At 35.9% G+C, this 27,483-nt stretch overlaps 7 protein-coding genes across 7 annotated transcripts in view; 4 read left to right on the top strand and 3 right to left on the bottom strand.

Moving 5' to 3' along the window:
• Nucleotides 1-809: 809 nt before the first annotated feature.
• Nucleotides 810-2,981, bottom strand: MONOS_4244 (uncharacterized protein; the record flags this gene model as incomplete). Its single annotated transcript, XM_067874303.1, has 1 exon — nucleotides 810-2,981. One exon carries the CDS (start codon nucleotides 2,979-2,981, stop codon nucleotides 810-812), a length of 2,172 nt encoding a protein of 723 aa, XP_067723604.1.
• A 3,454-nt stretch (nucleotides 2,982-6,435) lies between these two features.
• Nucleotides 6,436-7,726, top strand: MONOS_4245 (uncharacterized protein). The gene is made up of 2 exons (XM_067874304.1): nucleotides 6,436-6,806; nucleotides 6,868-7,726. The coding sequence occupies exons 1-2, from the start codon at nucleotides 6,456-6,458 to the stop codon at nucleotides 7,630-7,632; spliced, it is 1,116 nt and encodes a 371-aa protein (XP_067723603.1). The 5' UTR covers nucleotides 6,436-6,455; the 3' UTR covers nucleotides 7,633-7,726.
• Nucleotides 7,727-10,929: 3,203 nt separating this feature from the next.
• MONOS_4246 (uncharacterized protein) lies at nucleotides 10,930-11,894 on the top strand (the record flags this gene model as incomplete). Its single annotated transcript, XM_067874305.1, has 2 exons — nucleotides 10,930-10,968; nucleotides 11,028-11,894. 2 exons carry the CDS (start codon nucleotides 10,930-10,932, stop codon nucleotides 11,892-11,894), a joined length of 906 nt encoding a protein of 301 aa, XP_067723602.1.
• An 827-nt stretch (nucleotides 11,895-12,721) lies between these two features.
• MONOS_4247 (uncharacterized protein) lies at nucleotides 12,722-16,885 on the top strand (the record flags this gene model as incomplete). Its single annotated transcript, XM_067874306.1, has 1 exon — nucleotides 12,722-16,885. The coding sequence occupies one exon, from the start codon at nucleotides 12,722-12,724 to the stop codon at nucleotides 16,883-16,885; it is 4,164 nt and encodes a 1,387-aa protein (XP_067723601.1).
• A 616-nt stretch (nucleotides 16,886-17,501) lies between these two features.
• MONOS_4248 (putative Alpha-mannosidase 1) lies at nucleotides 17,502-20,185 on the bottom strand. The gene is made up of 3 exons (XM_067874307.1): nucleotides 20,051-20,185; nucleotides 18,260-19,990; nucleotides 17,502-18,021 (listed from the first exon to the last, which is right to left on the bottom strand). Exons 1-3 carry the CDS (start codon nucleotides 20,144-20,146, stop codon nucleotides 17,731-17,733), a joined length of 2,118 nt encoding a protein of 705 aa, XP_067723600.1. The 5' UTR covers nucleotides 20,147-20,185; the 3' UTR covers nucleotides 17,502-17,730.
• Nucleotides 20,186-20,197: 12 nt separating this feature from the next.
• MONOS_4249 (putative DNA methyltransferase 1-associated protein 1) lies at nucleotides 20,198-24,663 on the top strand. The gene is made up of 3 exons (XM_067874308.1): nucleotides 20,198-24,013; nucleotides 24,214-24,329; nucleotides 24,489-24,663. The coding sequence occupies exons 1-3, from the start codon at nucleotides 20,221-20,223 to the stop codon at nucleotides 24,537-24,539; spliced, it is 3,960 nt and encodes a 1,319-aa protein (XP_067723599.1). The 5' UTR covers nucleotides 20,198-20,220; the 3' UTR covers nucleotides 24,540-24,663.
• Nucleotides 24,664-24,883: 220 nt separating this feature from the next.
• MONOS_4250fu4251 (uncharacterized protein) overlaps nucleotides 24,884-27,483 on the bottom strand; it is a gene marked incomplete at its 5' end in the record, with an annotated part of 7,609 nt that continues 5,009 nt past the window's right edge. Inside the window, one exon of the mRNA XM_067874310.1 lies at nucleotides 24,884-27,483. This exon is cut by the window's right edge and continues 5,009 nt beyond it. Within this exon, the coding sequence (XP_067723598.1) occupies nucleotides 25,473-27,483 (2,011 nt within the window). The 3' untranslated portion in view covers nucleotides 24,884-25,472.

The raw sequence follows: 27,483 nt of genomic DNA, 5'->3' as shown, positions 1-27,483 counted from the left end.
TATATTCATGGAAAGACCATCAATTTAATGATCAAAAAATAAAAATAAAAAATACCGAGATCTCAAAGTTAAAAAAAAAATTGTTAAAAAATTTTTTCTGTATAAGTTAAATTTATTAAAATAAACATTTCTAGTTATTTTTTGTTGGCTACAGGCCTGTATTAAGCCGTAGCCAGCTCCACAAAAAAAAGGTGGGGGAAAAAATATAGGTCAGAGTAAAAGTGTAACCCTAGAAATATAAAAAAAGAAACTTCAAGGGGCTTTTACATATTTTCAAAATCTCATCATGAATGAAACTATCGAATTTTTTGCATCTCTGACAAATCTAATATGATACTATTTTTTGACGCTAATTGGTTTTTCAATCTCATCAATTCTGTGCATAAGTGAATATGCATCTTGCACATGGTGAAATACCAACTACAATCATTTTCGATTAAATTATATTCATTATTTTTAACAAAAATTGACTTTTCATCAAAGATCCTATTTGGTTTAGCCATGTGAAAATGACATTTTTCACAAGATACGAAAATTTCACGAAAAGAAAATTTTTTTAAAACAAAAAATAGTAACTTTTTCTTGCTGTATTACCAAAAAATTTTTACATAAACGTTAATTTTATTTTGAATTTTTGTATGCATCAGAATAATAAAGATATGCTCATGCCTTTTTAAATATGTAGTTGTTCTTTTGAAAAAATAAAAGTGTTATTTAATGTTCGGAATTATTATTTGACTTTTAACTTATGTATGCATTATCAAAAAACTTTTCTTCAGAAATTAACATCTATCTCTGAAATCTGCTTTTTATGGTTCATACTTTTTCATCCACAATGGTGGCTTATTATCAACATGTTGTGCCCAATAGTTGATCATCATTTTTCCGTTGTTATCTTTTTGAGAGTTTTTATGTCTCATCCATTCCGGTGGTTCTATTCCAACGTAAACAATCCAGTACATTGCCATCGTTGTTCCATTGTTATTGCCAAGAATTATATCATGTCTTATCCATTCTGGAGGTTCAGTTCTTATAAATCTTATCCACCACATGGCCATTGTTTGCCCATTCTTGTCGCTAAGTGTTACGTCGTGTCTCATCCATTCTGGTGGCTCTGTTCTGACATCTCGAATCCACTTCATTGCCATTGTAAGCCCCATTTTGTCTACAAGCGCGCTTTCATGTCTCATCCATTCTGGTGGCTCTGCTTTTACAGCTTCGATCCATAACATAGCCATTGTTCTTTCCCATTTATCACCAAATACAATTTCATTTCTCATCCATTCTGGCGGTTCTGTCTTAACTTCTTTAATCCACAACATTGCCATCGTTGTTCCATCTTTATTGCCCATCGTTTTGATATGTCTCATCCATTCTGGTGGTTCTGTTTTAACATGATAAGTCCACAGCATTGCCATTGTTAATCCGTCCTTATCAGCAAGTGTAATGTCATGCCTCATCCATTCTGGTGGTTCTGTTTTGACATTATAAATCCATATCATAGCCATTGTTCTTCCCCCTCTATCTTTTAGTGTTGTACCATGCCTCATCCATTCAGGCGGGTCTGTCTTCACACAAATAATCCATTGCATGGCCATCGTCTCCCCGTTTGTATTTGTAAGTGTGGCATCATGTCTCATCCATTCTGGAGGTTCTGTTTTCACATTTTCAATCCATATCATGGCCATTGTGCTTCCTTTCTTATTAGCTTGTGTTATATTGCTCACCTTAGCTTTTGACAGCTTTGCAGCTTCACAGTAAATACCGAATGGATTCTTCAAATTTCTTTCAAATGGATTCGCAAATTGACTCTTAAACGGATTATTAAATGATATAGCGAATGGATTCTCAAATTGATTCTTCGTGCTTATAATGATATCTTCTCGTGTTGTGTTATGTCTCATCCATTCAGGCGGCTCTGTTTTGACATTTTCAATCCATATCATCGCCATTGTGTATCCGTTCTTTTCTGTAAGTGTAATGCCATGCCTCATCCATTCTGGTGGGTCCGTTTTTACATTTTCAATCCACAGCATGGCCATTGTTGCTCCGTTATTGTTGCGAAGTGTGATGTCATGTCTCATCCACTCTGGTGGTTCTGTTTGAACAAACTGAATCCACAGCATGGCCATTGTCCACCCGTCCTTATCAGCAAGTGTAGCATCATGCCTCATCCATTCTGGCGGTTCTGTATTCACAAATTGAATCCACAGCATTGCCATTGTCCTACCATCCTTGTCTTTCAGCGAAGCGTTGTGCCTCATCCATTCTGGTGGTTCTGTTTTCACATTTTTTATCCAGTAAAATGCAAATGTTGTTTCGCCCATATTTGAGAGAATGATATTCTTTAACCATTTTTGCTTTATATACTCAAAATTTCTTTCTCCAAACATTTCTCTTTCTTTTCTTTGTGTCTGATTGGTTACAGAGTGACATTTCATCCACTCTGGTGGTTCACTCAGTAATAGCAATTCCCACAGCATTTCCATTGTAAGTCCATCTTTATCGGCAAGTGAAGGACCATGTCTCATCCATTCTGGTGGTTCTGTTCCAACATAAGCAATCCAATACATTGCCATTGTTGCTCCATTCATGTTTGAAATGGCAACGTCATGTCTCATCCATTCAGGCGGTTCAGTTCTTAAGTGATAAATCCACGTCATGGCCAATGTCCATCCCGAGTTATCATTTAGTGTTATGTCATGTCTCATCCATTCTGGTGGCTCTGTTTTAACACATTCGATCCACAACATGGCCATTGTTCTTCCCCCTCTATCTTTAAGTGTGATGTCATGCCTCATCCATTCTTGTGGTTCTGTTTTGATATTCTTTATCCAATGCATGGCCATTGTCCTTCCGCTCTTATCGGTAAGTGTGGCATCATGTCTCATCCATTCTGGAGGTTCCTTTTTTGCCTCGGATATATAACGCATTGCCTTTGTTTTCCCCACCTCATCCTTTTCTGTTGGATCATAAATCATTTCAAAAGGATCCGTTTTGTTTTCTGTCACAACGTTAATTGTACAAATATTGTTGCTCATTCTATGGTTTATGTTACACAGAGCAACAACAAACAATTGTTGATCGCAGCTTTCTCGTACTTAGAGCAAACAACATATTTGATCAAAATATTCAAATAATATGTTATGGGCTTTAATTTCTCCCATTATGATCATATTTCATCTTCTTGTTCAGAAAATAACATTCGCAAACAATATCCCTAAAAACAATCAAATGTTATTTCATATATATGCATTTGCATATGAACAATAAACGAATAATAATTAAGCATTAAAATATCAATGATTCTTGAAAGATTGATGTGCTTTATTTAACGGAATTTTTAATTAAAAAATATATTATGCATATTTGCAAGGCTTAAGTTTTGTGAAACTCGTTTTCAAGTCAATACGAAGAAAAAATTGTAATTGCACCAATTTGTTTCATGTAATAAATAAGATGAACTTCATTAAATTGCATTTCTGAAAAGAGAACATTTATTTCACTTTTATATTCAATGAGGAATGAAAAAGAAATAAGCAAATTCATCTCACTCTTTTTTCAGGATGGTAATATCGCAAAAAATGGCAAAGGAAGCGATGTATTTTTCAATGGAAGCGATATCACTCAATCTTCATTCGAGAATTGTGGTTCAACAACCCCATCAAAAAGAGTTTGGAATAACAATACAGCTGATAGCGATGTGTACAATGGCTGGCTCCCCCTCATTGCCCAGAACAAAGTCGTTGCAAGCAATGGAACTGATGCTGATGCCTGTGGCAGACCCCAGCAGACCCCATGTGCCACCATCGAGTATGCCCTCACTGGCTTCATTTCCCTCCTCCAAGACGCCTCCCTCACTCTTCTTATCTCTTCCTTCACTTCCACTCAAACACTCACATTCAGCGCGGTTGACACAAAAATCACAGGAAATAATGAACGTTTTCCGATTTCATAATAATAATTTCTTCCTTATTCAGAGAATAAATCTTTTGGCTTTCCCAATTATTTCTTCTTCTAATTCTGATATTTTTCCATATCGTTGTAAAATTCGCAAGCTTTCATCTTCTTTTCAACTGAAGTATTATCATTACTTGTCTTTCGATAAGTCCAACAGAGGATCATATAAATATATTTCTTCTTCATTTCTTCTAATTTCTCCTTTTCATCAAATGCAAATTCTGCTTGTTGCTTAAAGGAACCATCTATTTCTTCTCTTCAAAAAGATATTCTTCAATCATTTTTGATGGTTTGTAAAATATGTCTATTGCTTTTGTTTCAACCCACTTCATCTTTCCCTTCACAGATTTGTGCTCATATCTCATAGAATTATCCGTCGAATATGAATTTTCCTCTTAATCGCTTTCTCTCTTTGCTTCATCTTCAATGGCTCACTGAAGGTGCATGATATTATACAATCTCTCGAAGAACATCCACACAATCATTCATTCCAAATAACATCTTCTGCCCTGCTCCTTCAATTATCTGTGAATTCTTTCATCTTCCAAATGGAAAAAAAGTCGGTTCGATCACCTTGGATTGTGCACCTGATGATTGGCTATTCTCCCGTAAAAGTTTCTTCCATTTCGTTGTCTCATAATTTCTGCTGATATTCCATGATAGAATAAATATTTCTTTTGTCTTTCTGCACAGAAATGAAAGACAAGGCCTGGAGCTGAATTTGACAGGAGCCGAATAAAACAAATGTAAAAACATTTGTTGTTTCAAATCGAAGAAGATGCTGAAGAAGAAGACGATTTTAATGAAATGAATGAATTCATTCAAATTGCCTTTTTTTTTCGTCACGAGAATCGTGTATGAAAAGAAGGATAATTCTGTGCCTGATAAGCCCAGACGAAGAAAAGCAAACAAAGAAATTATTTGCTCAATTCTGCGGAATAGCAGATTGAGATGCGTGAATGCATCAGTTCGATGATGCTCTTTGGACGAGCTGGGCGACAAATGTGAACAAGACCCACTTGAAGAAAATGAAGAAATATTGAATGGATTCGAATTTCATAACAGCCAACAGCAGCAACAGACAGCAGTTTCATTGTGCGTTGCAACATGAGAATATGATGGATATTCAAACAACAAAATTCTCAAATTAGAAGAAGCTGCTCTTTTGATCAGCCAAGCATTAAATATAGTCAATGAAGAGATCGAAGGAGAAGGAGAAGAAACCAAACAATCCGCAAAAATGCTGCTTGAAATGGATCGTTCCTGAAAATGACGCTCAACATGAAAAATGCTGTTCATTGGAATGGAAATAAAAAGATATAAAATAAAAATAATTATTCTTGCATTGATTATTAAAATACCTCAAAAGAACACACCTGTCCTTTCTATCGCAAATGCAGAGGATTGTCCAATCACTGATGCTGTCAATCTCCTTTTCCATTGTTTCTCAGTGCTCCTTTCTCCATCATCCTTTATTCCCCACAAATATTCTGCTTTTGATGTTATCATCCACCTTTTTTCTGAAAAAAAATATCTCCGAATTTTACTTTTTCCAATAACTGTCCAATTGTTGTCATACATTTTCGCTCTCATCAAAATACTTTGAAAAAAAATATATTTTCATCTCCTCTCCCATTTGTATGCAAAAGATTTGCAATTCACATCTGCTGATTGTCTCTCTGCAAGCTCTCTTCTGATGTTCTCCTCAGAAATAGCAAAGGAATGTACATTTTTATAATTTTTCAGATTCCTGAACTTTGAGAAGGTCACAGATGGAAACATCTTTGAAATGAACAAAACCGATAAAAAATGCAAACATCAAAATTTTCATATGATATTTAGGAAAATGAATTTCCTTCAAAGATGCTTTTCATAAAAACCATCTCGCACAATTCCATCATCGACACCTTGAAGTCGCTGTTTGGTGAAGCCTCTCAAAATAATATCGCCCACTCCGCAGAAAATATTTGTTCACCGTCTCTCATTTTAACATGGAATATTTTTGTTCTTTCAAATCTGATGATCTGAATATCCATTACTGCAAACACAAAAAAAGATTTATCGTTTTTTCTTTCTTTGTTTGTTTGAAACAACTTGCCAAATATCCCTAACATCGCAAAATGGTATAACAACTTATGCTTTCATGGTTGCTTTGAGTTAATATTTTGCGCCGATTTCTTCTTTCCAATGATATCTGAATTCAAATCAAATGGCGAATTTTCGTTGTTTTCTGTCTGCAATTTGCTTTCAAAAATGCAGACAACGAGTAGAATCAAAAGGTTTAATGGTTTGTACTTGTTATTGAATTTGAATTCATGATTATTGTGATTTAATTTATTCTTTATTTATTTGAAGAATTGTTTTGTGAACTGGAGCATAGCAATGAAGATGAGCAGAGAAAGAAAATAGGAGAAATGAATGAAATAATTGATGGAATGAATGAAGAAGAACATAGATCCGTTTTCACTCCATATCTGTTCAATAAAGTTGATAAAATGATTGAAGAAGAGAAAATGACAATGGAAAATGCAATTTTGCTGATGAAGCATATTGGATATTTGAAGACCCTGAAAAACGTGAGGAGTAATGGTTTTTATAATTCTGAATTGAAAAGAAGATTTGAGAGGATGATTTTTGAAGAAGAAAAGAAAAAAGAAGAAAAGAATGAAAAGCTTTTTGTTGATCTGTGTGAATGCTATATTTTTCTAAGCTGCAGCTTCACACCCGAATTGCTTTCAATTTGCGTACCTTGCCTTCTGAAAGCTGCATTGCACAAAGAGGAAAACGAGGAAGTTCAAACAGAAGTGGAAATGGCTTTGCTAACTTTGAGCGAAATGGGATATGGTGTATGAGCACTTCTTTTTCATTTTTATTATGCTTGCTTTTTTCCCCTTTATTTCTAATTAGGAAATGAAGCAAGAACTATATTTGAAGGAAATTACAGAAATCATCAAACATCAGCAGAAACACAGAAATCTCACTAAACTTGCCTATCAGTTTGCTTGGAGTTTTTTGAATTATCGACTTTTTGTTGACAATAGCTTGGAAGATACTATTGTGAATGAGCTGCATTTTGGAAGAGAAGCAGCAAGAGAATTGGAAGAGCTCACAAGAAATGTGAATTGGAAGAAGAAAAAAGAGGAAATGAGCAAAGAAGAAAGGAAAGAAGAGCTTTCATTGATGAGATGGCTGCAAACGTCGAACGTTTATTTTAGCGGGTGCCAATTGCAGAATGAAGAATTTGCTGAGATTTTAAGCAGCATTTCCTATGTATTTCGAGCATCAAATGATAATCACAGAGAAATTGATCTCTGGTGCACATATCCCTTGATAAATGCGGTGGAAAATAGAGTTGTGAAAGTTTATGACTTGATGAAAGGAGGAGCTGTGAAAGCTGTTTTGGAGAGGATTCAGAGACAAACATTGAATGAAGGCATGGCAAATGAATGCTTGCAATTCTTTAAGAATGTTTCAAATCGATTGGAAGAAGAGGAGAAAGATGAAAAGGAAGAAGAGGAAAGAAAGGCAACAAAAATGGAGACATTTAAAAAGCTGGAGGAAGAAGGATACGAAGATACCATCATTAGCTTTCATGAAACTTTAAAGATTTTAAACAGACGATATTATCTTGGACTATCGTTGAAAATTTCAGATTATTTTGTGAATATTTGAGGAAATTCTTTGTATTTTGTCACTCTTTATTTTCAATTTTCTCTTTTTTAATCATTTCACAAAACGGTACAAAAATTAATTTTCATATGTTTGCTTTAAAAGTGATTTATTATCCAGATTCATCAAAATGAAGTGAAGAAATAACAAAAAAAAAAAAAGATTCAATTTTTGTTTTTTCAAATGAAAATAATTCAAATCATGAATTTCTCCATTTTCTTCTTTCTTTCACCAAAGTTCTTCCCAAAATGAGTTAACAAACATTTACCATTTCAAATTCTTCATTCATTCTTTGCATGGTTTTCTCAAAACAACCTCTTTTCAGCTCATTGGAACAAAAATTGTGTTTTCGCAATGCTTCCTTTGCTTTCGAGGAGTATCAGAAACCCTCAGCGAATGTTGAAAATGCAACAAAAACAGCTAACAACAACGTTTATGCTGCTTCAAGTTTAGAGAAACGTTCAATCCAAACGCTTTCCTCTGCCTGTTTCCTCATTTTTCAACATTTCCATTTCCAAAAGTTAAAACAATCCGTTTACAGCATCTGTTGGGAACAAAAATGTTTAATTTGAAAATCGGAGAAGAGGAAGATATTCTGATGAGAGTTTTGATGTATCCCTTGAAGATTGAGAGAGAAAGAGAAAGAGAGAAGAATAAAAAAAAATCAAAATTGAATTGTACATTTGAGATGATGGACTTTTTACGAAGATTTTGAAATAAGAAATATTTCTTTAAAAAGAAGAAGAAAAAGTGGAAATCAAAAATGATTGAAATAAAGTTGAGAATTTTGAATAAAAAGAAGATAAAGACGAAGAAGAAAGAAAAGAGGAAGAGGAAGAGGAAGAAGATGAGGAAGAAGAAGAGGAAGAAGAAGAGGAAGAAGATGAGGAAGAAGAAGAAGAAGATGATGATGATGATGAAGAGAATGACTTGAATTTTCTCTTTTATTCGAAGCGAAGGCTCCGAAAGAGCCGAGCAAACAGCATCAGAAGTCTGGTAAATAGACACATTTGAAGAGGCAATTGAGGAAAACAATGTTTCAAATCAGCTCAAAAAACGAAGGAACCGGCTGCTTCCCACTCATCCTCAGGATTCCTATCAAAATCTCTGCCACTTGCCACTTGTCATTTGCCATTGAACGAGCTCTTTGCAACATTGTCGTCATATCCATCATCATCACCTGCTTCTTTCTCTCCCTCTTCTCCTTCTCCGTCTTCTCCTTCAATCCAATCAAAAGTTCTTTCATTGTCTTTTCCTTTTTCTTTTTCTCTTCATTCACCAACCCCTCTTCTTTTTATTCTCATTTATATTTTTGATTTTTCTTCCTTCTTCATTTTTCTCTTGTATTTTCTGAATTTTGAGGCAAAACGAAAAGAAATTCAATTTGATTCTGTGGAGAAAAGTGAAAATGCAGGAGACCAATGAATTGACATTGCTGCATTGGAAGAAGAAGAAGAAATAAATTGAATGAGATGATTGAAAGAAAAGAATTGTGAAGAGAAATATCATCAAACAACAGAGAGTTACGTGAAAAATTTCTATTTCTTGTTTTTATCTTCATCGTTTCTGCATCTTCTTCTGGTGAGAGAAACCTCTGAATCCCTTTCACTTTCAGCTCAATCCTCTTTCCATCTTTTTGACAAAGAATAGGAAATATTGAGCGATATCTTTTTCATTCCATTTCTTCCATTTTCGTTTCCCTTCTTTCACAAAAACCATCTTGACTCAAAAATAATTCTTCTTCAAAGTCCGATTATATCCATCTTCAATATATCTTGAATTTCATCGGTTCTTATTCATATTTCATTCAAGTCCTTTCTTTTTTTTCTTAAATTTATCGAAAACTCCGCTCTTTCAACTTCCTGAACAAAAAAAAATTATCACTTCAATTAAAGTTACAGCAAACATTTACAATATGTTTTTTAAGCTTTTTTCAATATTTTGTTCCTGTGATACTGTCTATTATCCTCAAACAAACATTTATTATTCCTTCGGTTTTAAATTGTTTCATCATCTAATTCGCTTATTATCCTTTTCAGATGTCATTTCTCTCTCAGATGAGTCGAGTTCCGACTTTTTGATGAATAGAAATTCCAATAATTTCTATTAAATTCCATTTTGTTTCAACGAAAAACAACACATAATTCAACACTCGTCAAGTATCTTCCTCATGCATAGAAGATACGTAACATCTCGTCCTCACTCGAAATTCCACCCTGAAAGGCGAAAATAGGCACTAAAAACAATAAGTCATATTTCTGTTTCCTGAATAGATTGCAAAAGGTGACCTCTTCAAAATGAATAATAATCGAAAAAAAAGCATGCACATACTTTATGTCCAAACAATTTTCTTAATGAATCGACTTGGTTGTCCAAATGTGAAATTCAACGCATCAATAAACCAAAACGAACATATCTTCATCATTGAAACATAAAGTCGCAGGAAAGAATTGTTCTTATGATGACAATATCTTTCATTCGCCAATTTTTCATTTAAACAGGGAATATCTCTATTCAAAAAAGCGATACGATCAACACATCCATAACAACAAACCAACAAAGAAATAAAACGTTTCTTCTCTTTACAGAACCTTCCCAAAGACTTGCGCATAAAAATATGGTGTGAACTCATAGATTTTTGTGATAATTTTGAGTTTTTATTTTTCATCTGCTTCTTTTATTCAAACATATGCGAATTCAATGGAAATGTCAATATGATATTGTTTTCTGCATAAAATGTTCTTATAAAAATGAAGGAGACGGATGACACAAAAAAGTTCACTAGTATGCATTCATTGTTGCATTTGAATTCATGTTTATTGCAATTCTTTCCTTTTTTATTGAAGAATTGTTTTCTGAGATTGAACTTTGCAATGAGGAAGGACAAAAACAGAAAATTGAAGAAATGAGTGCATTGATAGAAGGCGTGAGCAAAGAAGAATTCAAATCTGTTATCACTGAAGAACTGTTCAATAAAATAGACAAAATGATTGCAGAAAAGAAATTGTCATTGGAAAATGCAATTTGTTTGTTGAAGCATGTTGGATGTTGCAGAGTGTTGAAACTTATGTGGGCTTATGGCTTTGGCAAATCTTCGTTGAACAATAGCTTTGAAAAGATTATGATTAACGAAAATGAGAAGAAAGAAAAAAAGATGAAAAGCTTTTTGTTGATCTTTGCGAATGTTTTCTTTTTCTTCGTGACGATTTCTCATCTGAATTTCTTTCAATTATTGTGCCTTGCCTTCTAAAAGTTGCTTTGAACAAAGACGAGACCGAAGAAATTCAGAAAGAAGTGGAAATGGCTTTGCTTGCATTGAGTAGATTTGGATATTGGAAAGTTTGAATGGTTTTTTTTCTTTTTGACACTATTGATATTTTCCCTGACTTTTTGACAAGAAAGAGGAGCAAGAATGCTTCATCAGCGAAATCAAAGAGATTATACAATGCCATCAGGAGCATGGCAATCTCACACGACTTGCTTATCATTCGGCTTGGCAGTTTTTGATATACAGATTATTTTTTAAAGCAGCATTGAATAGAACAATTGTGAACGAGCTGGATTTTGTTGGAGAAGCAACAAGAGAACTGGAAGAGCTGACGAGACGTGCGAATTGGAAGAGAAAAGAAGAGAGGAATAAAGGAAAAGAGATGAAAGAAGAGCATATTTTAATGAGATGGATTCAAATATTGGAGTTATTCTTTGAAGAATTTGAATTGTGGGATACAGAAATTGTTGGTCTTATAAGAAGCATTGTTCATGCTTATCGAGCAGCAAAAGATAATTACATGAATATCAGCGATCACTGTATTCGTGTATTTGTACGCATGGCAAGTCATAAAGCTGTGAAAGTTGAATATTTGATTGAAAATGGAGCTGCTGATACTGTTGTGAAGTCCATTCATCAAACAGAAATTGATGATAGAAAGATATTTGAATGCTTGAATTTTTTAATGAATGTTTCATATCAATTGAAAGGAAAGGAGGATGATGAAATGGAAGAAGAAGAGGAGGAAGAGGAGTTTGTTGGGGAGGATGAAGAGAGAGACGAAGAGAAGGATGAAGAAAAGGACGAAATGAGCAAAGATAAAATGGAAGAAGCGAAAAGAAAAGAGCTGAAAAGGAAAGTGCTCGAAAAGATGGAAGAAGAAGGATTCGAAGATTTCATCATAAGCATTCGCAATCAATTGGACTTTCTAAAAGTAAAATTTTATTATTGTGGTGAATTATCGTTGAATATGTCAGATTATTTTGTTGATGTTTGAGAAAATGCTATGTATTTAGTTTTGTGATAAGGGTATAAATTTTTTCTTTTTTTTCATCACTTCACGAAGAAATAAAAAAATAGTCTGATTGTTTGCGTTTTGGTTAAATGATGCTGAACGTTTTAAAAATGCTTTTTCAAAAAGATGGAATTGGAGTTGAGTGATTTCTTCATTCAAAATTGTAAATTTTTATTTTTAATTCTCATTCAGAATTGAGGCATTTAATTAAAATCGAAAAAAACAACAGTCATCATATGATACTTTTGGGGAAAAAATTGGTTCATTGAATAGACAATATAAATTGGCAATGAGATTTTTGATTCCTCTTTCATAAACTTTTTTTCGAAAAACATTTTCCCATATTATGTTATAAATGATCAATTTATGTTTATTCGAGAATTTTCATTTTATACACATATTTTCTGGATAAAATGAAATGCATTACATTTAAATTAACTTTGGCGATGATTTGTTTAAATCTTGTTATTCTAGATGAAGCAACTTTTTTGAATATCGAAAAACAAAAAATAAGTTTTTATAATTTATCAGAAACTGATAGAAACATATTTTCAATGAGAGAAATGAAAATAGCAGCAAATGAAGAATTCCAGAAAAATAAGTATAGACATTCTGGAAGCGTTTTGGATTTAGTAAATCTTTTACATAATTCATCGATTGAATTGAAGGATATTTGTGTCGCCATCAATAAAGGACACGTTCCATTTACAGTGCTATCCGAGGGTAATTTGAGTTTTCGTTTTTGTACAATTTCTTTTTTTGGAGAGAATTCTTTTTCACCAATTTGTAATAATGGAGGAAAGATTGGCATGTTCAATATTTCCATAAATCCTCCTCATATTTCGCGTTCATTACATCCAATGGTGGCTGACCATTCACCGGATCTGGAAGTTTTTCACGAAGGTTCAATTTATGTTGAGTGCTCAAAATTTACGTGCTTCACGTTGTTAACAGGCCCGTTTCTTTCATCAGCAAGAACGATACATGTGACCATTGGCACTTCAATTTTTTCAAATGTTACAGTTAACAAGCGTGACAACTTTGCTGAATTGAACGTTCATCCATCCAAAACTTATGTTGATGGATGTCTTTTCGTATCTGTTGGGGATGCGATAGATGGAGGTATTGTGAAATCGATCCGTGCACCATCTTCTTCACTGCATTTTCAAAACTCATCCTTTCGTATTTGCTTTCGATCAGAAAAAGCAAACATTGAGGAAAACGGAACGAAGGAAATTCCAAAACAAATGATTGAAAAAGTCGAACTTCCAAGCGGAAATCATTCTTTTCAATGGTGCGAATGGAAAGATCTTCAAAAATCCACGTCCGAGGGAGGTGCTTTATTTTGTTACATAGAAGAAAGCAACATAACCATTTCATTCTGTTCATTTTTTAATTGTTCCACATCCTCGAATGGTGGTGCTTTATATCTTCAGGATTTAACGGTGACAAACATTAGTAACACAAATATCTCTCAATGCTTGGCCGATAATGCAGCTGGAGGAATGTTTTATGAATCTGCGTCATCTGGCACTTTTATTTTATCTGGCTGCTTTTGTAGCAATTGCTCGATTAATGCTTTGGTTGGAACATTTGCAACATTTGTATTGGATCACCACATTACAGGACAGTTTTTATTTGAGAAATCTTATGTTTCAAACAACGAAGGTACAAATTCAATGGGAGCCATTTCTTTTTACTGGCCTTCTCAAACGGCAATTTTGAGCGTTTCTGACTGTTTTTTAATTGGAAATACGATCAAAGGTGAAAATAGTTTTGGTGGAGCAGCGTTGACTTTTTCAAAAATCTATTCCTGGATGACTGACACCAAATTCATAACTTTCAGTTTATTTCACAAGAACATAGATGAGGGAGATAGAGGTAATGATGCAATTTTTCTGGGTGATGACTTTCTGATATCCTCTCCCTTTTTGGAATGTTATTCAACAACATCTGACAAAAGAGTGTGGTTCAATGAAAGTGTGGATAGTGCTATATACAACAATTGGCTGCCTTTTAGAATTTTGGAAAAATATGTGGCTTTAAATGGAAGTGATTCAAACGAATGGTGCGGATTTTCTGAAGCTGATCCATGCAGAACTATTGGATGCACAGTTGATAAAAATTATGATGTTATGAACTTCGTTATAAAGGTATTGGAAGGAAAACATAAAGATGAAATAAAGACGATTAACGTGGATGCGAAAAATGTTTCGATTATCGGAAAAGGAAAAAATTTGACTGTGATTGGATTTGGATCACTTTTCATGTCAAATTCAAGTGCGTTGTTCAGCGCGTCAAGCGGCAATCTAAAAGTTTCATTTATAACGATTGATTATGATTCATCACGAAACGATTCTCCAAGCATGTTTGTGGTTTCTGGAGGAAGAGGTTCAATTGCTTTGGACGAGGTTGAAATTTCATCAAGCATCGGAAAAGAGTTTGCTGTATCATCATCATTGTTTGTAATGGCATTCTATCAATTGTCAATGAATGAGGTTACGATCAAGAATATGAATGTTTCGCAGCCATTATTTTTTCAGCCTCGGTCTTCGTCTGAAATGGGTAGATTGTCCGTTTCAAGGCTAACTTTAGATAATATCACGTGGAGTGGTATTGGTTCTTTAATACAGATCAATTCTGCTAATTTAGAGATAAAAGATTCGGATATATGCGTTGATAATTTGTGCACCAGTTATGGATATCTGCTAAATGTTACAAAAAGCGTTGTGACAGTTTCAAATTGCACTTTCTTTTGTCTCAGAAATCCTGTTAATTTCATGTATAACAAAGAGGAACAAAAAGAGGAGCATTTTAGTTGCAGATTTGAGGGATCTCTTATTGCTTTAACTGACTGTTCTTCATCATTTATGAATGTGAAGCTAATAAATTCATCAATAGGAGCTTTAAGTGTGATCGAAGGAAAAATTAGGCTTTCAAATGTCTCATTTATTGGAAATTCATTAAACTTATTGGGATATTCCACTGTTCGCAGGAATGTATTGTGCGAAAATGGAGAATTAGAAATTGATTCGTATTTTGACGAATCTGGCTTGAGAAATCCTGATAAGCTTCCTGTAGGAGAATTCTTGCAACTTTGGATTCAAAGTAATGGATGCAAAATAAAGGGATTGATTGATTGGGATCTTGAAGAAGATAGCAGATCTGAAGAAGAATTTCCAACAGAATTTACACAAAAAATATATCTCTTTTGCAGGCCTCACATATCTTCATCAGTGAGAGGTGAGAATGAAGATGAAATATTAATCCGATTTATTGGGGAAAATCTTCTTCCTTGCCTCGTTTCATACGAAGTCTTTTCTTTGGATACGACCGATTCAATCTCCGAAAAGCAAGCAGTTTCGTTGTTATTTACAAAGTGCACATTTACGAATCAAAATGAATTCTCAGTTAATGCTTCAATTTCTCAATTTCAATCTGTTTTTGACATGACAAAAACTCAGATTTGGATACGAGCCGTACTGAAATTGAATGAATATGCATTATCTGAGAGACATTCAACTAAAGATTACGTTATTAAGACAGAGCCTATTCTATTGCTTGATATTATAAAGCAACACGATGGCTTTAATGAACTGCCATCAAAAACCTTTCATTGGTGGATAATATTAGTTATTTTAGGTGTTTTGATCATTGCTTCAATCATAACTGTGATTATAGTTGTGAAGAAAAAGCGCTTAAAAAAGTTATCAATCTCAAAAATAGATGACTCTGCCGAGGAAGGAAACATGATGAAAAATGCAAGCGAATATTCAAAAGATGAGTATGGAAATGCTGTAAATACAAGTGAAACATTATCAACAGGAAATTACCAGCAGCTTTATTCTCAGATTGGAAACTCTTCAAATGCTGAAAATCAGGATGCCGCGAATTATCAGAATGGTGATATGTTAACTTGTCAAAAAGAAAATTCAGAAAAATTTAAAAAATCAGACAAAGTTACTCGATCGGAACTTGAATTTGATGGGGATATGTTCAAAGTGATTGAACCGAATAATGCATTAGCTCAAAATCCTGTTTGTATTCAACACAAAAGAAACTCAACTGAAGAATCATCAAATTCTTCAACAGAAGTACATCTTCCTGATGAAATTGATTCTTCAATCGAAAATGTGGTTAATGCAAATGTTATGGATAACTTTCCCTTCGAACATTTGGATTCAACTGAAGCTAGCTTTCATTTCAATCAGTTTGACAAGGAAGAAACAATAAAAGATATCAATTCTTCGCTGCAAAATGAAAAAACACTTCCGAAAAATGATAGCTCATCAGATTTGTTGGATGACTTGGAAGAGACACATTCTATTTCGCATCAGTCAGAGTTACAGAAGGATGATAAATCAAACATTCAAGCATTTGACATCGATGAAAGTTCATTTCAACAAAAAGGAAAGAAGAAATGGAAGAAAGAAAAACAGAAGCGAAGAAAAGAACTGGAAAATCAGGAAACAACGAAAAAGAATGAGACAGAGGCAAAAGAAGATGCCAAAATTCCAGAAACATCAGAATCTTTGCAGGAAATAGTGGATGTGAATGAAATTGAAGCGTTATTGAGAAACAAGTCTCCAGAGAGTGTTCCAGCTTCTTCTTCAACTGCAATCACTTCGTATTCAATTTATGGAGATGAAATAAAAGCAATGGAAGATTTACCTGTAAAATTCAATGATAAGGATTATGAACAAACTGAATTTGATTGCAATACTGCTGAAAATTCAATAGCTTTTTCTTCAGGAAAAGATGCGTCCAAGGAATTAATTGAAAAAGCAGAAAAAGAACAAATCGAAGAAAAATCAATAATAAGTGATGAAGAATTAGAAAGCCTTTGTGCACCAAGCGGAAAAAAAGAGAGAATACAAAAGAAGAAGAAGAAGAAGAAGAAGAAATCTAATAAACATCAAAAGCTTTCAGAAGAAGAATCAAACTTAAACTTTCAAAGGGATGTTGAAATGTGATGGTGAACCGCATAAATTTCTTATTTCTGGAAAGATTCATATTTTGAGTGCAAAAATGTCTGACAAGTTTGAGAAGCAAGACATGGTAACCGCCATTTCTCAGCAAATCTTGAAGAAAAATGTCTGATTTATTTTCAAAAAATGAATTCTTGTTTCCAAACGTAAATATGAATAAAAATTGTAAAAGAGTTATCTTATGAACAAGTTTCAATTATAAAGATGAAGCGAAGACAAAAAGAAATAAAAATAACGTTTTTTGTGTTCTGTTCTTATCTTACTATTATCGAAAATTATAAATTTAAACCATTTAATTTCTGAATAAATTGAAAAATTTACAATTTTTTTGTTTAAAATATTGATACGTTTATTATCCAAATTCCTTTTTTCTTATAAGATATTCATTCTTTTACAAAAACTGTATCAAATAAAAATTAGAACACTTATTAATATTTTTTTTCAATGAAGCAAAATAATTATTTAACGCATCAACGTTGTTATTAAATATCTCTTTCGGAAACACTCAAATCAAATTCTTTTTCACTGGATTTTTTTAAAGCCATAAACATTTGAAACATTTTTTAAATTAGAAGAAAAAAATTGAAAACAAAAGAAAGAGTTCGAGTTCACAAATCGCACTGTTAGCAATCTTTAATGTGAACAATCAAACAGCTATACAAGCTTTAAAATAAGCTCAATATTTGCACATTAATAAAAAAAAACTACTGTCTCTTTGAAAAACTAATAATTCTTATTCAATTCAAATAAAAATATTATACCTCAACAATTGCAACAAGAAAAAAAAATTCATAATAACTGCACTTTTTTCATCCATGTTCCATTTTCACTTATGCGAGCTTTGGATCATCCGCAGGGACAACAACTCTCTTCAGAAACTTTCTTCTGGCAATTGGGTGCGCCTCTGTAGTAAACACCCACTGGTCCAGAGGAACAACCTCAGAAGGATCAGTGAAAATGAGGTATAAATACTTCAGCGTCTCGCTCATGAAGAAAGATGGCATGTCATCCAGGTGACTGGGATTATCTGAATGCACATTCGATATGCTGGTGTAGCCAGACGGGCATGAGACACCCTTGTCGTCAACATGGTGCGGTAACTTGGAGACTTTCTCAATGCTCTAATTTCACAAAAATGGAAAGCGCAATAAATCAATTGATGTAAAAATAAATAGAAGAATAAATAAATAAATAAATAAATAAATAAATAAATAAATAAATAAATAAATAAATAAATAAATAAATAAATAAATAAATAAATAAATAAATATATTAATAAATAAATAAATAAGTGTTTGCAACAAAAGTCATCATATAAACTTCAAAACTTTCAAAAAAAAAATAACTTTATCAACAAACTTGATAAATGCTCCAAGCTTTTTCCTGCCACTTCGGATCTCCAGTGATTCGATACAAATAAAACAGAGATTCCACCACTTCTGGGCGCATTATGTACTTCGAGTCTCCGCTGTTGCCAAAAAGCGTCTGGCTCATATCCACATCTTCTCCAGAAAGACCCGACTTCGACTGGTTGTACATCAAAAAGCACGTTTCTGCTAAATCTGCACCGAGATCAAGGAAATCTGCCAGATTGTTTTCTCGTTCTTGGTTCGAGAGATCCTCTCCGTTCAGCCCATCTAAACTGCGCTTCACAGGCTTCTTCCAGTTGTTCAGGTAATACGCGCCAAGCGCGTAGTTTCCCCCAGAGAAGCACGAAAGATGCTGCCACGACCTGCCGAATCCGTTGTCTGCGATGTATCTGTGTCCAGACGGCCCTGATCTAGCATTCCGCATAAAGGCATTCATCACATCCACCCAGTGCTCTCCCAGCTCTTTTTCTTCTGAGCCAAACTTCTTCAGATCTTCCTTCGCCTGCGCTTCGTCGCCTTTCATCTTGATAGCATACGGCATCGAATACAGGCTCTCCTTGATGATGTACTCGTAGAACGAATCTGCCATTGCACCAATGGAGAATGTGGTGGACGCAAACGACTTGCCGTCCAAGTTCATTGACTGCCCCACAACACCTTTATTTGGCCTCTTCGCATGCAGTGTCGCCTGCATAGCACGCAGAGAGTGATAGGCATAATGCGGATCTCCGGTACGATCAGAAAGCGCAACAAACTCAAGATACAAACCAAACTCAGCAAGATAAGCTCCATAATTAGACACATTTGCTCCATTCGTTTCATTGACACCACTGTTACTCATGTTGAGTGAACTGTTCGATGCATTAAAAATGGAATATGTCTGGCTATCTGGAGAAGGCTTGCTAAGCTCTTCCTCTATCTGTGCTTCATCGCTGTTCTGAGACATGAAAGACAGATTGTAGTCTTGCCAGCCTGGAGTGAAGAAGTCTGGATGATCAAGATCTACCTTAACACGGTGCTCCAGCTCGCTCTGGATGGCTTCGCGACGAACATTGAAAGGCATCTCTTTGCTTGGCTTAGTCAAATGAATGTTATTCGAAGGGATGCTTGAGGCCTTATTGTATTCGAAATTTGAAATTAAAACATCCCCAATTTCTTCTGCTTTTCTCAAAAATAAAGTCTCTCCTGTCAAATCATATGAAGAAATAAGTCCAGCCAAAATACGAATTGCTGTTTCAAAAAGAGAAACTGATGACCCGCGGTATACGCTGTAGCCCTTGACAAACTCCTTAGCCTGTTCCAATTCATCTTTTAGCCCCATCACGAAAATTGTGGAGATTGAATCAATGATTGTTGTTGCCTGCCCTCCAAGCCAATTATTTCTACTTTTTGTGAGCGGGCGAATTTCGTCTGCACCCCATGCATATTTCCTATATGCGTACCAAGCATCCAAAAATGTTTGCTTTACAGCTTCTCTCCTTTCGCGGCAAAGAGTCTCATTATCCAATTTTGGCCATCTTCCTTCTGCCTCTTTTCCAGGAATGTCAACATATGCATCCATCATTACTTTTGATTTCGTGGGAACAATTGGATCCAATTTTTTTGGTGTTACAAACGGATAAATTGGATCTTGAGGTGAAAATTCAAGGCCATTTGATTCTTGCTTGGTGATTTTATATGATCGAATAATTTTTCCTGAATTACTCAAATGTTTTGGCAACTGAAGAAACAAATTGAATGTGAATTGAATTAATAATAAAAAACATTTCTCAAAGCACACGGAAATGTATAAAGCAATTGAAATTGCTGCAACGGCACAAATGGCCATTGAAGCTGCAAAACCCAAAAAATAAGTCTTTTTTTGCAAGTTTTTCATAAACAAAGATAATAAGGATGATGAGAAAAAATTTGATATGGGGAAAAACCATTTTTTTAAACATTTGAACAAAAATGTTATTTCCAAAGGTTAAATCTGATTCGAAGAAAAAGAGAGGAAGATTGCCAGATGGAATATCAAGGGAAGTTCTTCAGCTTGGAGGAGAAATTCCGCAGCAAGAACCACAAGCCACAATCAAACAAAAACAAAAATTATTTTCTAATATTGAGCATACACATTGGGAACAAACTGCACGCATTCCATTGGGACGAACTGATAATGCACAATTATTTTTGTGGTCTTCAAAAAAGGAAAATTCTTTTGATTCTGAAGAACTTATCCCATTGAATTCATTTGAAGTTCCTCATTTAACTCAACAAGAATATGAACAATTTCTTTCTGAAGCTGGTTGGACAAAGTCAATGACAGAATCATTGATGGAGATGTGCTCAAAATTTAATTTAATATTTCCAGTGATTGCTGATCGCTTTGAGCCTGCATTGTCAATTCTTTCGATTAAAAAAAGATTTTATCAAGTTTGCCAAAAGCTTACTGAGCATTATCTTTATGAATTAGCAAAATCATTACCAATGGATCCATATAGAAATTTGACACCTCCATTTTGTGCTTTTAATGTTCATCCACTTTTAAAATCATTACCATCAGATGCTATCCTATCAAAGCTGGAAGAAATCTATCACTTGGATAGGTTCATAGTCATATGTGGACGTTATTCGTTTCATCATAAAGAAGGTGTGGAAAGAGCAGCAGCATTCGATTCGTGCTATCACATGAGTGAAAATGAAATGGAAGATGAAAAAACGATGATTGAAGACAGCGAAGAAATGAGACTTGGAGAGGTGGGAAAAGTTGTGGATCTGAATGACGGCGAATTGCGGAGGATGATGGAAGACGGGTGGAAAGCCCAGATGAGAGAAATGGTTGACAAGATGATTGCAAGGCAGAAAAAGCACAATGAAGAAAGAATGGAGCAGGCTGAGGAAAGCACCGAGAAGTCATTGCCAGCCGAAGAAGACGTGAGCAAAGAAGAAAGCGAGGAGGAAGAGGTGCTGGAGCGTCGCGACGCGATCACGCGGATTCTGCTGGGCTACGGAGTGAGGGTGAGCGAGATGGAGAAGGACAGGCTGAGGGCGAGGATGAGAGAGAAGATAAAGGCAAGAGCACGCGGAACACGCAGGGGGAGTGGGGAAGACGAGGAAGAGTACGAAAAGGAGCTGGCTGGAGATGACAAGGTTGGTGGGCTTGCGTGGAGAGCAGGAAGAGGAGCAGGGGCAGCTGGAGGAGGATGGAAGAAAGGGGCAAAGGGAAGAGATGAAAGCGGAAAATCATCTTCAACAGCTTCATCGTCTGCTTCTTCTTCTTCTTCTGCATCTGCTTCTTCGTCTGCAACGAGAAGAGGGAGGAAGGCAAGTGGCGACAGGGCGCGAAGGGGAAGCGGAGAGGGTGGAGGCGGAGGAGGAGGAGCAGAAGAAGAAGACGGAGAAGAGACAGACACAGCAAGCGGAGAAATATCAGGTGCAGACGATGCTGCTCATGGAAGGAGGAATGAAGGGAGGAAAACTGGTGGAGCGAGAGAAAGGCAGGAGAGTGCGAGCAGAAGAGGGAGAAAGAAAAGAGGGAGAAAGCCGAGGAATACGAGAAGAGGGGCAGGAGGCGGGAATGCTGAAAGAGGGGATTATTATGACGACGACGACGATGATGATGACGATGATGATGACGATGAAGATGAAGATACCTGGTCTGAAGACTATTTGGACTTTGCTGATTCAGACGAATTCGATTTTGACTTCGACAGCGACGGAGAAAGAGGAGGAGAAGGAGAAGGAGACGGCGAAGGCGAAGAAGAAGAAGGCGCAGAAGGCTGCATTGGCTTTGACAACACAGGCGCAATTGCGAGTTCAGGGCGTGTTTCTGCCTCTTCATCGCATGCAGCAGACTCCTCTTACACACCCAATGCAGCTGGAAGCGAGGGCAAAGCAGTGCTGACAAAATCGCAGCGGAGGCGACTGATGGGCTCGTCGGTCTTTCTGCACCGTCTGCAGAGCGAAGAAGACGTAATGAAGTTGGCGAGGATCAACACGTGGGTGAAGGAGGAGTATCTGAAGAGCATCCTCAAGGAGAAAGTAGCGTTTGTGAAGAAGATCACAGACGTCGCGCGGAAGGCGGCAGCTGATGCGATCCGAAGGAAGAGGAAGAAGGAAGAGGAAGAGACGAGGAAGAAAGAGGAGGAAGAGAAGAAAGCGAACGGCAAGACGCGGAATGAATCAGGCAGCAAGAAGTCTGCGAGCGGAGAAATGGCGTTTGCTAAGAGTGCGAAGAAGGAAGCATCAGAAAGCGAGGAAGAGGCGCTGTGGAAGCAGAGAGAAGCAGCGCTCATTAAAAAAGCAGTGAACTATGCAATGCCTGTGCTTGGGATGGGCGACGTTGAAGGAGGCAGCGAAAACCAGAATGATCCGCTTTTTGCGCTGTTTCCGGCAGAAGTGGACAGAATGCTGGATGAAGTGGAAGCAGAAGAAGATGTCCCGCAGATTGAGATGCTGTCTAAGGAAAAGAAAGATGAGAAGGAGAAGGAGAAAGAAGGAGGAGAAAACACGAAGGAAGACTGGGATTCGATGGCAATTGTAGGGTCGCGAAAGGAGAAAGCGAAGCTGCGGCAGAAAGTGATGACGATCAAATACGGCGAGAAGCCTGTGGTGATGTTTGACCCACTCCTGAGAGAGGCGATTAGAGACCCAGAGACGATGAGGAGGGTGATGGAAGAGAGCGAGCAGGCGAAGGCTGCTAATGCAGCATCTGCTTCTTCTTCTTCTTCTTCGAATGCAAGTGGCAGTTTAAAGAGCAACAGCAGTAGCAACAAGAAAGACACAAAGAAGAGTTCTGCGAATGAGAAGCCGAGTGAAAGCGGAAGAGAACAAAAACAAGGAAGTGCAAGAGACCGAATGAAAGATGAGTCGAAGTTCTCAACAGACTCAGGAAATGAAGAGACGAATGACGATGAGAGCGACGAAGACTATCAGATGAATGGGCGGAGCGGGTGGCTGAAGAGGAGAAAGAAGAGGAGGCAGGAAGAGAGCATGCGGCAGGACAACGAAGAGACGGAGGCATCGGGAGAGGTGTGGGGCAGTGGAGCAGGCGAAAGGGAAGGGAGTGGGAGTGGGTATTATGGAGATAGGGAGAGGGGAGAAGGAGAGGGGAATGAGAGTGAGATAGTGCAGAATGGAAGGAAAAGGAGGAAGATTGATGGAGAATTTGACAATGCGGAGGAAGAACAGGGGACAGAAATGGAGAGAAGGGGAACGCCGATGAAAGACAGATCTATTCGGAGAGGAGACGAAAGGAAAACACCCCACAAATCTTCTTCTTCCTCTTCTTCTTCCTCTTTCGAAATGGCTCTTCTCTCCCCTTCTCTTGGAGCTGCCTCTATCTCCTTCACGGGAGAAGCCCATCCTCCGGTCAACATCTACGCCCAGCTCTCGCAAACAGACAGAACTTATCTGCAGCGCCGTCTTCCGCGTCTGTCTCCCTGTGTTGTGCTGAGAGGAGAGTCATCTTCTTCTCTTGTGCCATCACATTGTGTGCTCACAACGACAGTTCGGCCGGCTCCGCTGGGGGCGATTGTGGCGATGGGAGGAAGGGCCCACGGGTTTGGGGCGAGGAAGGAGAATAGGAAGAGTGAGAGAGGAGGAGAAAGAGGAGGAGGAGAAAGGGAAAGAGAAAGAGAAGGGCAAGAGGTTGGGAGCAAAGAGAAAGTGTCGAGCGCTACAGTGTTGCTGAGTAACATTCTGCATCCGGTTCCGCCGGTGACGAACGAGACGGAGAAGAGAGTGATGGAACAACTGGGACTACGTTTGTTGAAATTACATTTTTTATTTTATTTTATTTTATTTTTTTCTATGAAATATTTATTTATGTTTTTGATATGTTTTTATGATGTATTTATGATGTGTTTATATTTATTCATTGCATATTATTAATTATTATATCAATTTATGTTGATTTTTTGTTCATATGTATTTTTTTTAAATTCATCTTTAATTCTCTTCCAGCTGATACTTATCCAGTTTCCCTTTCTGTCTCTTTGGGATACACAACACTCATTCAAAGACTGAAGCCATATGTTTCTCTTCTTGTGAAGCACAGAGATGCACAGCAGACACTCAGAGTATGAAATTCTGTGGTTTTTTATTGAAATTTATAAATATTTTCTTTCTTTCTTTTTCTTGCTTTGCTTTGATGAACAACTATAATTTTTGTAATTTTTTCTAAACATATGCAATATAATTTGCAAATAAAACATTGAACATTTTATTCTTTTTTATAGAAATACCAATCAATTTTCTCTGATCTGCCTGGAAAGAATTCGAGAAACTGATATCTTTCATCTTTGTCTGAATTATGATACATTTCACATTTATAAATCAATCCACTTTGTATTCATCATTTCTTCAAATTCTCTTTCTTCATTTCACTTTTTTTTTTAACTTAAAATTAAATTCTGTTGAGTTACTTCAGATTTTTATTCAGTAATTTGCTTTTTTTATTTGAAATATGAACAGTTTTAAGTTTTCTTCTAAAATCATTGGTTTAAAACTTATTGAAGCATGATTTGCTAATATTCTATATGCAAATTCTAATTGGATGTGTTCTCTATATTTATTGATTATTATCGATTGAAAACTTAAAATTAAAAAAAAAAAGATCAATAATAATAATAATAATAATTTTATATTACATTTCAAAAAATAAATCAAAAAAGAAAACTCAACTTTGAAAGCTAAACTTGTTAGTTACAGACTAAGAAGAAACAAAATTCGATTTAAAAAAAAGTGGAAAAAAAGGTTACAAAAAATGAAATGAAATGCATGAGAAAGATCAGGTTTCTACAATTACACGAATTATTCAAAAAAACTTAAACAAAAAAAATAAACAAAAATTTATTAAATATTATTCATAAAGAAACAACTACTTCATATAAAAGATGAATATTTTCATTTTCATATGTTTGTTTTAATATTTGAAGAACAAAACAGAACAGAACAGAACAAAATATAAAATAAAATTAAATAAAATAAAATTAAATAAAATTAAATATTTTAATAGGAATGGTGCAATAGGAATATATATAAAAAACCAAAACCAATTGAAATCTTCATTTGTTTTTTTATTTTTATTTTATTTTTATTTATTTATTTATTTTTTCCTTTTCTTTTCACTTTTGAATTATAAATAAAAAGAAAAGAAAAGAAAAGAAAAAGACAAGAATAACAAAAATTACTAATAAATCCACCATCCCCTTCTTTTCCTATTACTTTTTCTCGTCCTCCTCTTTCATCTCCTCTTTCTCCTTCTTCTGTATCTGCAGCGTCTCTATCACTTTCTTCAGCTCTTCGTTCTGCATCACGTGATTCTTGTTCTCCTTCCTCAGCTCTTCCATCTGCATCGCCATTTTCGATATCTCCTCACGAAGCAGTGAAACTTCATAGGTTAATAGAGAAGGTGTGATAGAAGGAGAGGCAGCAGGTGAGAAAACGAGCGAACCGACAGAAGAACAGGGCTTTAAAGAAGATGTGGAAGAAGACGAAGAGAAAGAAGATGATGATGATGAAGAAAACAGAGGTGAAATGAATGAAGAAGAAGAGGAAGAAGAAGATAAAGAAGAAGCAGGAGGAAGAGGAATAGGAAATTGATATGAAAGAAAAGAAGCTGAACTTTGGTGAGTGAGTGGTCGTGTTGCCATTGGTGAGAAGACAATCTGCTGTGGATGAGGCAAAAACTTGTCTTCTTCTTCTTCTCCTCCTTCTCTTTCTTCTCCTTCTTCTCCTTTTGCTCCTTCTCCTTCTCCTTTTTCTTTTTCTTCCTTCCCTTCCTTTTCTCCTCTTTCTTCTCCTCTTTCTCTTTCCTTTCCTTCTTCCTTTTCTTCTTCCTTTTCTTCTCCTCTTTCTCCTTCTCCTTCTCTTTCTCCTTCTCCTTCTCTATGTACCAATCCATAGAATATATCGTTCTTCTCTCCTGTTGCAGTTGTTGAGTGGAATGAGGCCACAGAAGAGCTGATGTCTGAAAGAGTGGGTGAATTCTGGTTGGAGAAGGGAAGAGAAGAAGAGGAGGAGGAGGAGGAAGAAGAAGAAGATGGATGAGATGGAGAGGAAGAAGAGGAAGATGGATGTGAAGGAGAAGAGGAGGATGATGATGGTGATGGTGATGTGACAGAGGAAGAGGAAGAGGAAGAGGAGGAAGAAGAAGAAGAATCATTTTGAGGTGTTTGTATGTTGTGTGAAATGAAAGCATCATCATCAATATAGTTGCTATTTTTGGTGTTATCTTCATGTTTTTCAACAGAAGACATAACAATTCTTTCTTCTTCTTCTCCTCTTCCTCTTCCTCCTCTTTCTCTTCTTTCTCCTTCCCTTTCTCTTTCCCTTTCTCTTTCTCTTTCTCTTTCTCTTTCTCTTTCTCTATCCTTTTGTTCTTGTTGATATTGCTTCATCTGCATGTTCCTTTCCCTCATTCTGTTCTCTTTCTCTTTCTTCTCTTTCTCTTTCTTTCTCTCTTTTTCATTCAATTTCATTGGATGCTGTCGAAATCCTATGAGCTTCTTTATTTCGTCACGGAAATTGCTTCGTTTCTGAGGAGAAGAAGAGTTACGATTGGAAGAAGAAGAGGAAGAGGAGGAGGAAGAAGAAGAAGAAGGATAGTGAGAAGAAGAAGAAGGATAGTGAGAAGAAGAAGAAGGATAGTGAGAAGAATGAGAAGATGAAGAAGAAGATGATGATGAATGCTTAGCTACTTTTAAGAGGAATTTGAGTTCTTCGCCTGAAAGAAAGGCTTTCAAGAGAGGGTCTGTTTGGACTTGGGAAGGAGAAAGTTTGGTGATGTGAGAAGGAGAAGAAGAGAAAGAGGAGGAAGAGGAAGAAGAAGAAGAAGTTTTTGGTGAAAAAGAAGAGGAAGAAGAGGAAGAAGAAGATGCATATGGTGATAACAATATCTCAGAAGTTATCAATTTTTCGTTATCTTCATTAAATTTTCCATTTTCCTCTTTTAATTCTTCTTCTTCTTCTTCTTTTCCTTCTCCTTCTCCTCCTCCTTCTTCTTCTTCTTCTTCGTTCCTTTTTTCTTCTTTCTCTTTCACTTCAATTTCTTCATCGACAAAAGCAGATTTTGGTATGATTGGGGTGTGTGGATGTTGCTGATATGTATAATTCTCATAAGAATTGAAATTAATTGCTTGTTCTTCTTCTCCTTCTCCTTCTCCTCTTTCTCCTCTTTCTCCTCTTTCTCCTCCTCTTTCTCTTTCTCTTTCTTCTCTTTCTTCTATTTCT

The sequence above is a fragment of the Monocercomonoides exilis genome (assembly GCF_001643675.1).
Source record: "Monocercomonoides exilis strain PA203 chromosome Unknown scaffold36-1065637, whole genome shotgun sequence".
Taxonomy (NCBI): Eukaryota; Preaxostyla; order Oxymonadida; family Polymastigidae; genus Monocercomonoides; species Monocercomonoides exilis.
Note: the sequence above shows the minus strand (reverse complement) of the source record. Positions and strands in the feature narration are given on the sequence as shown.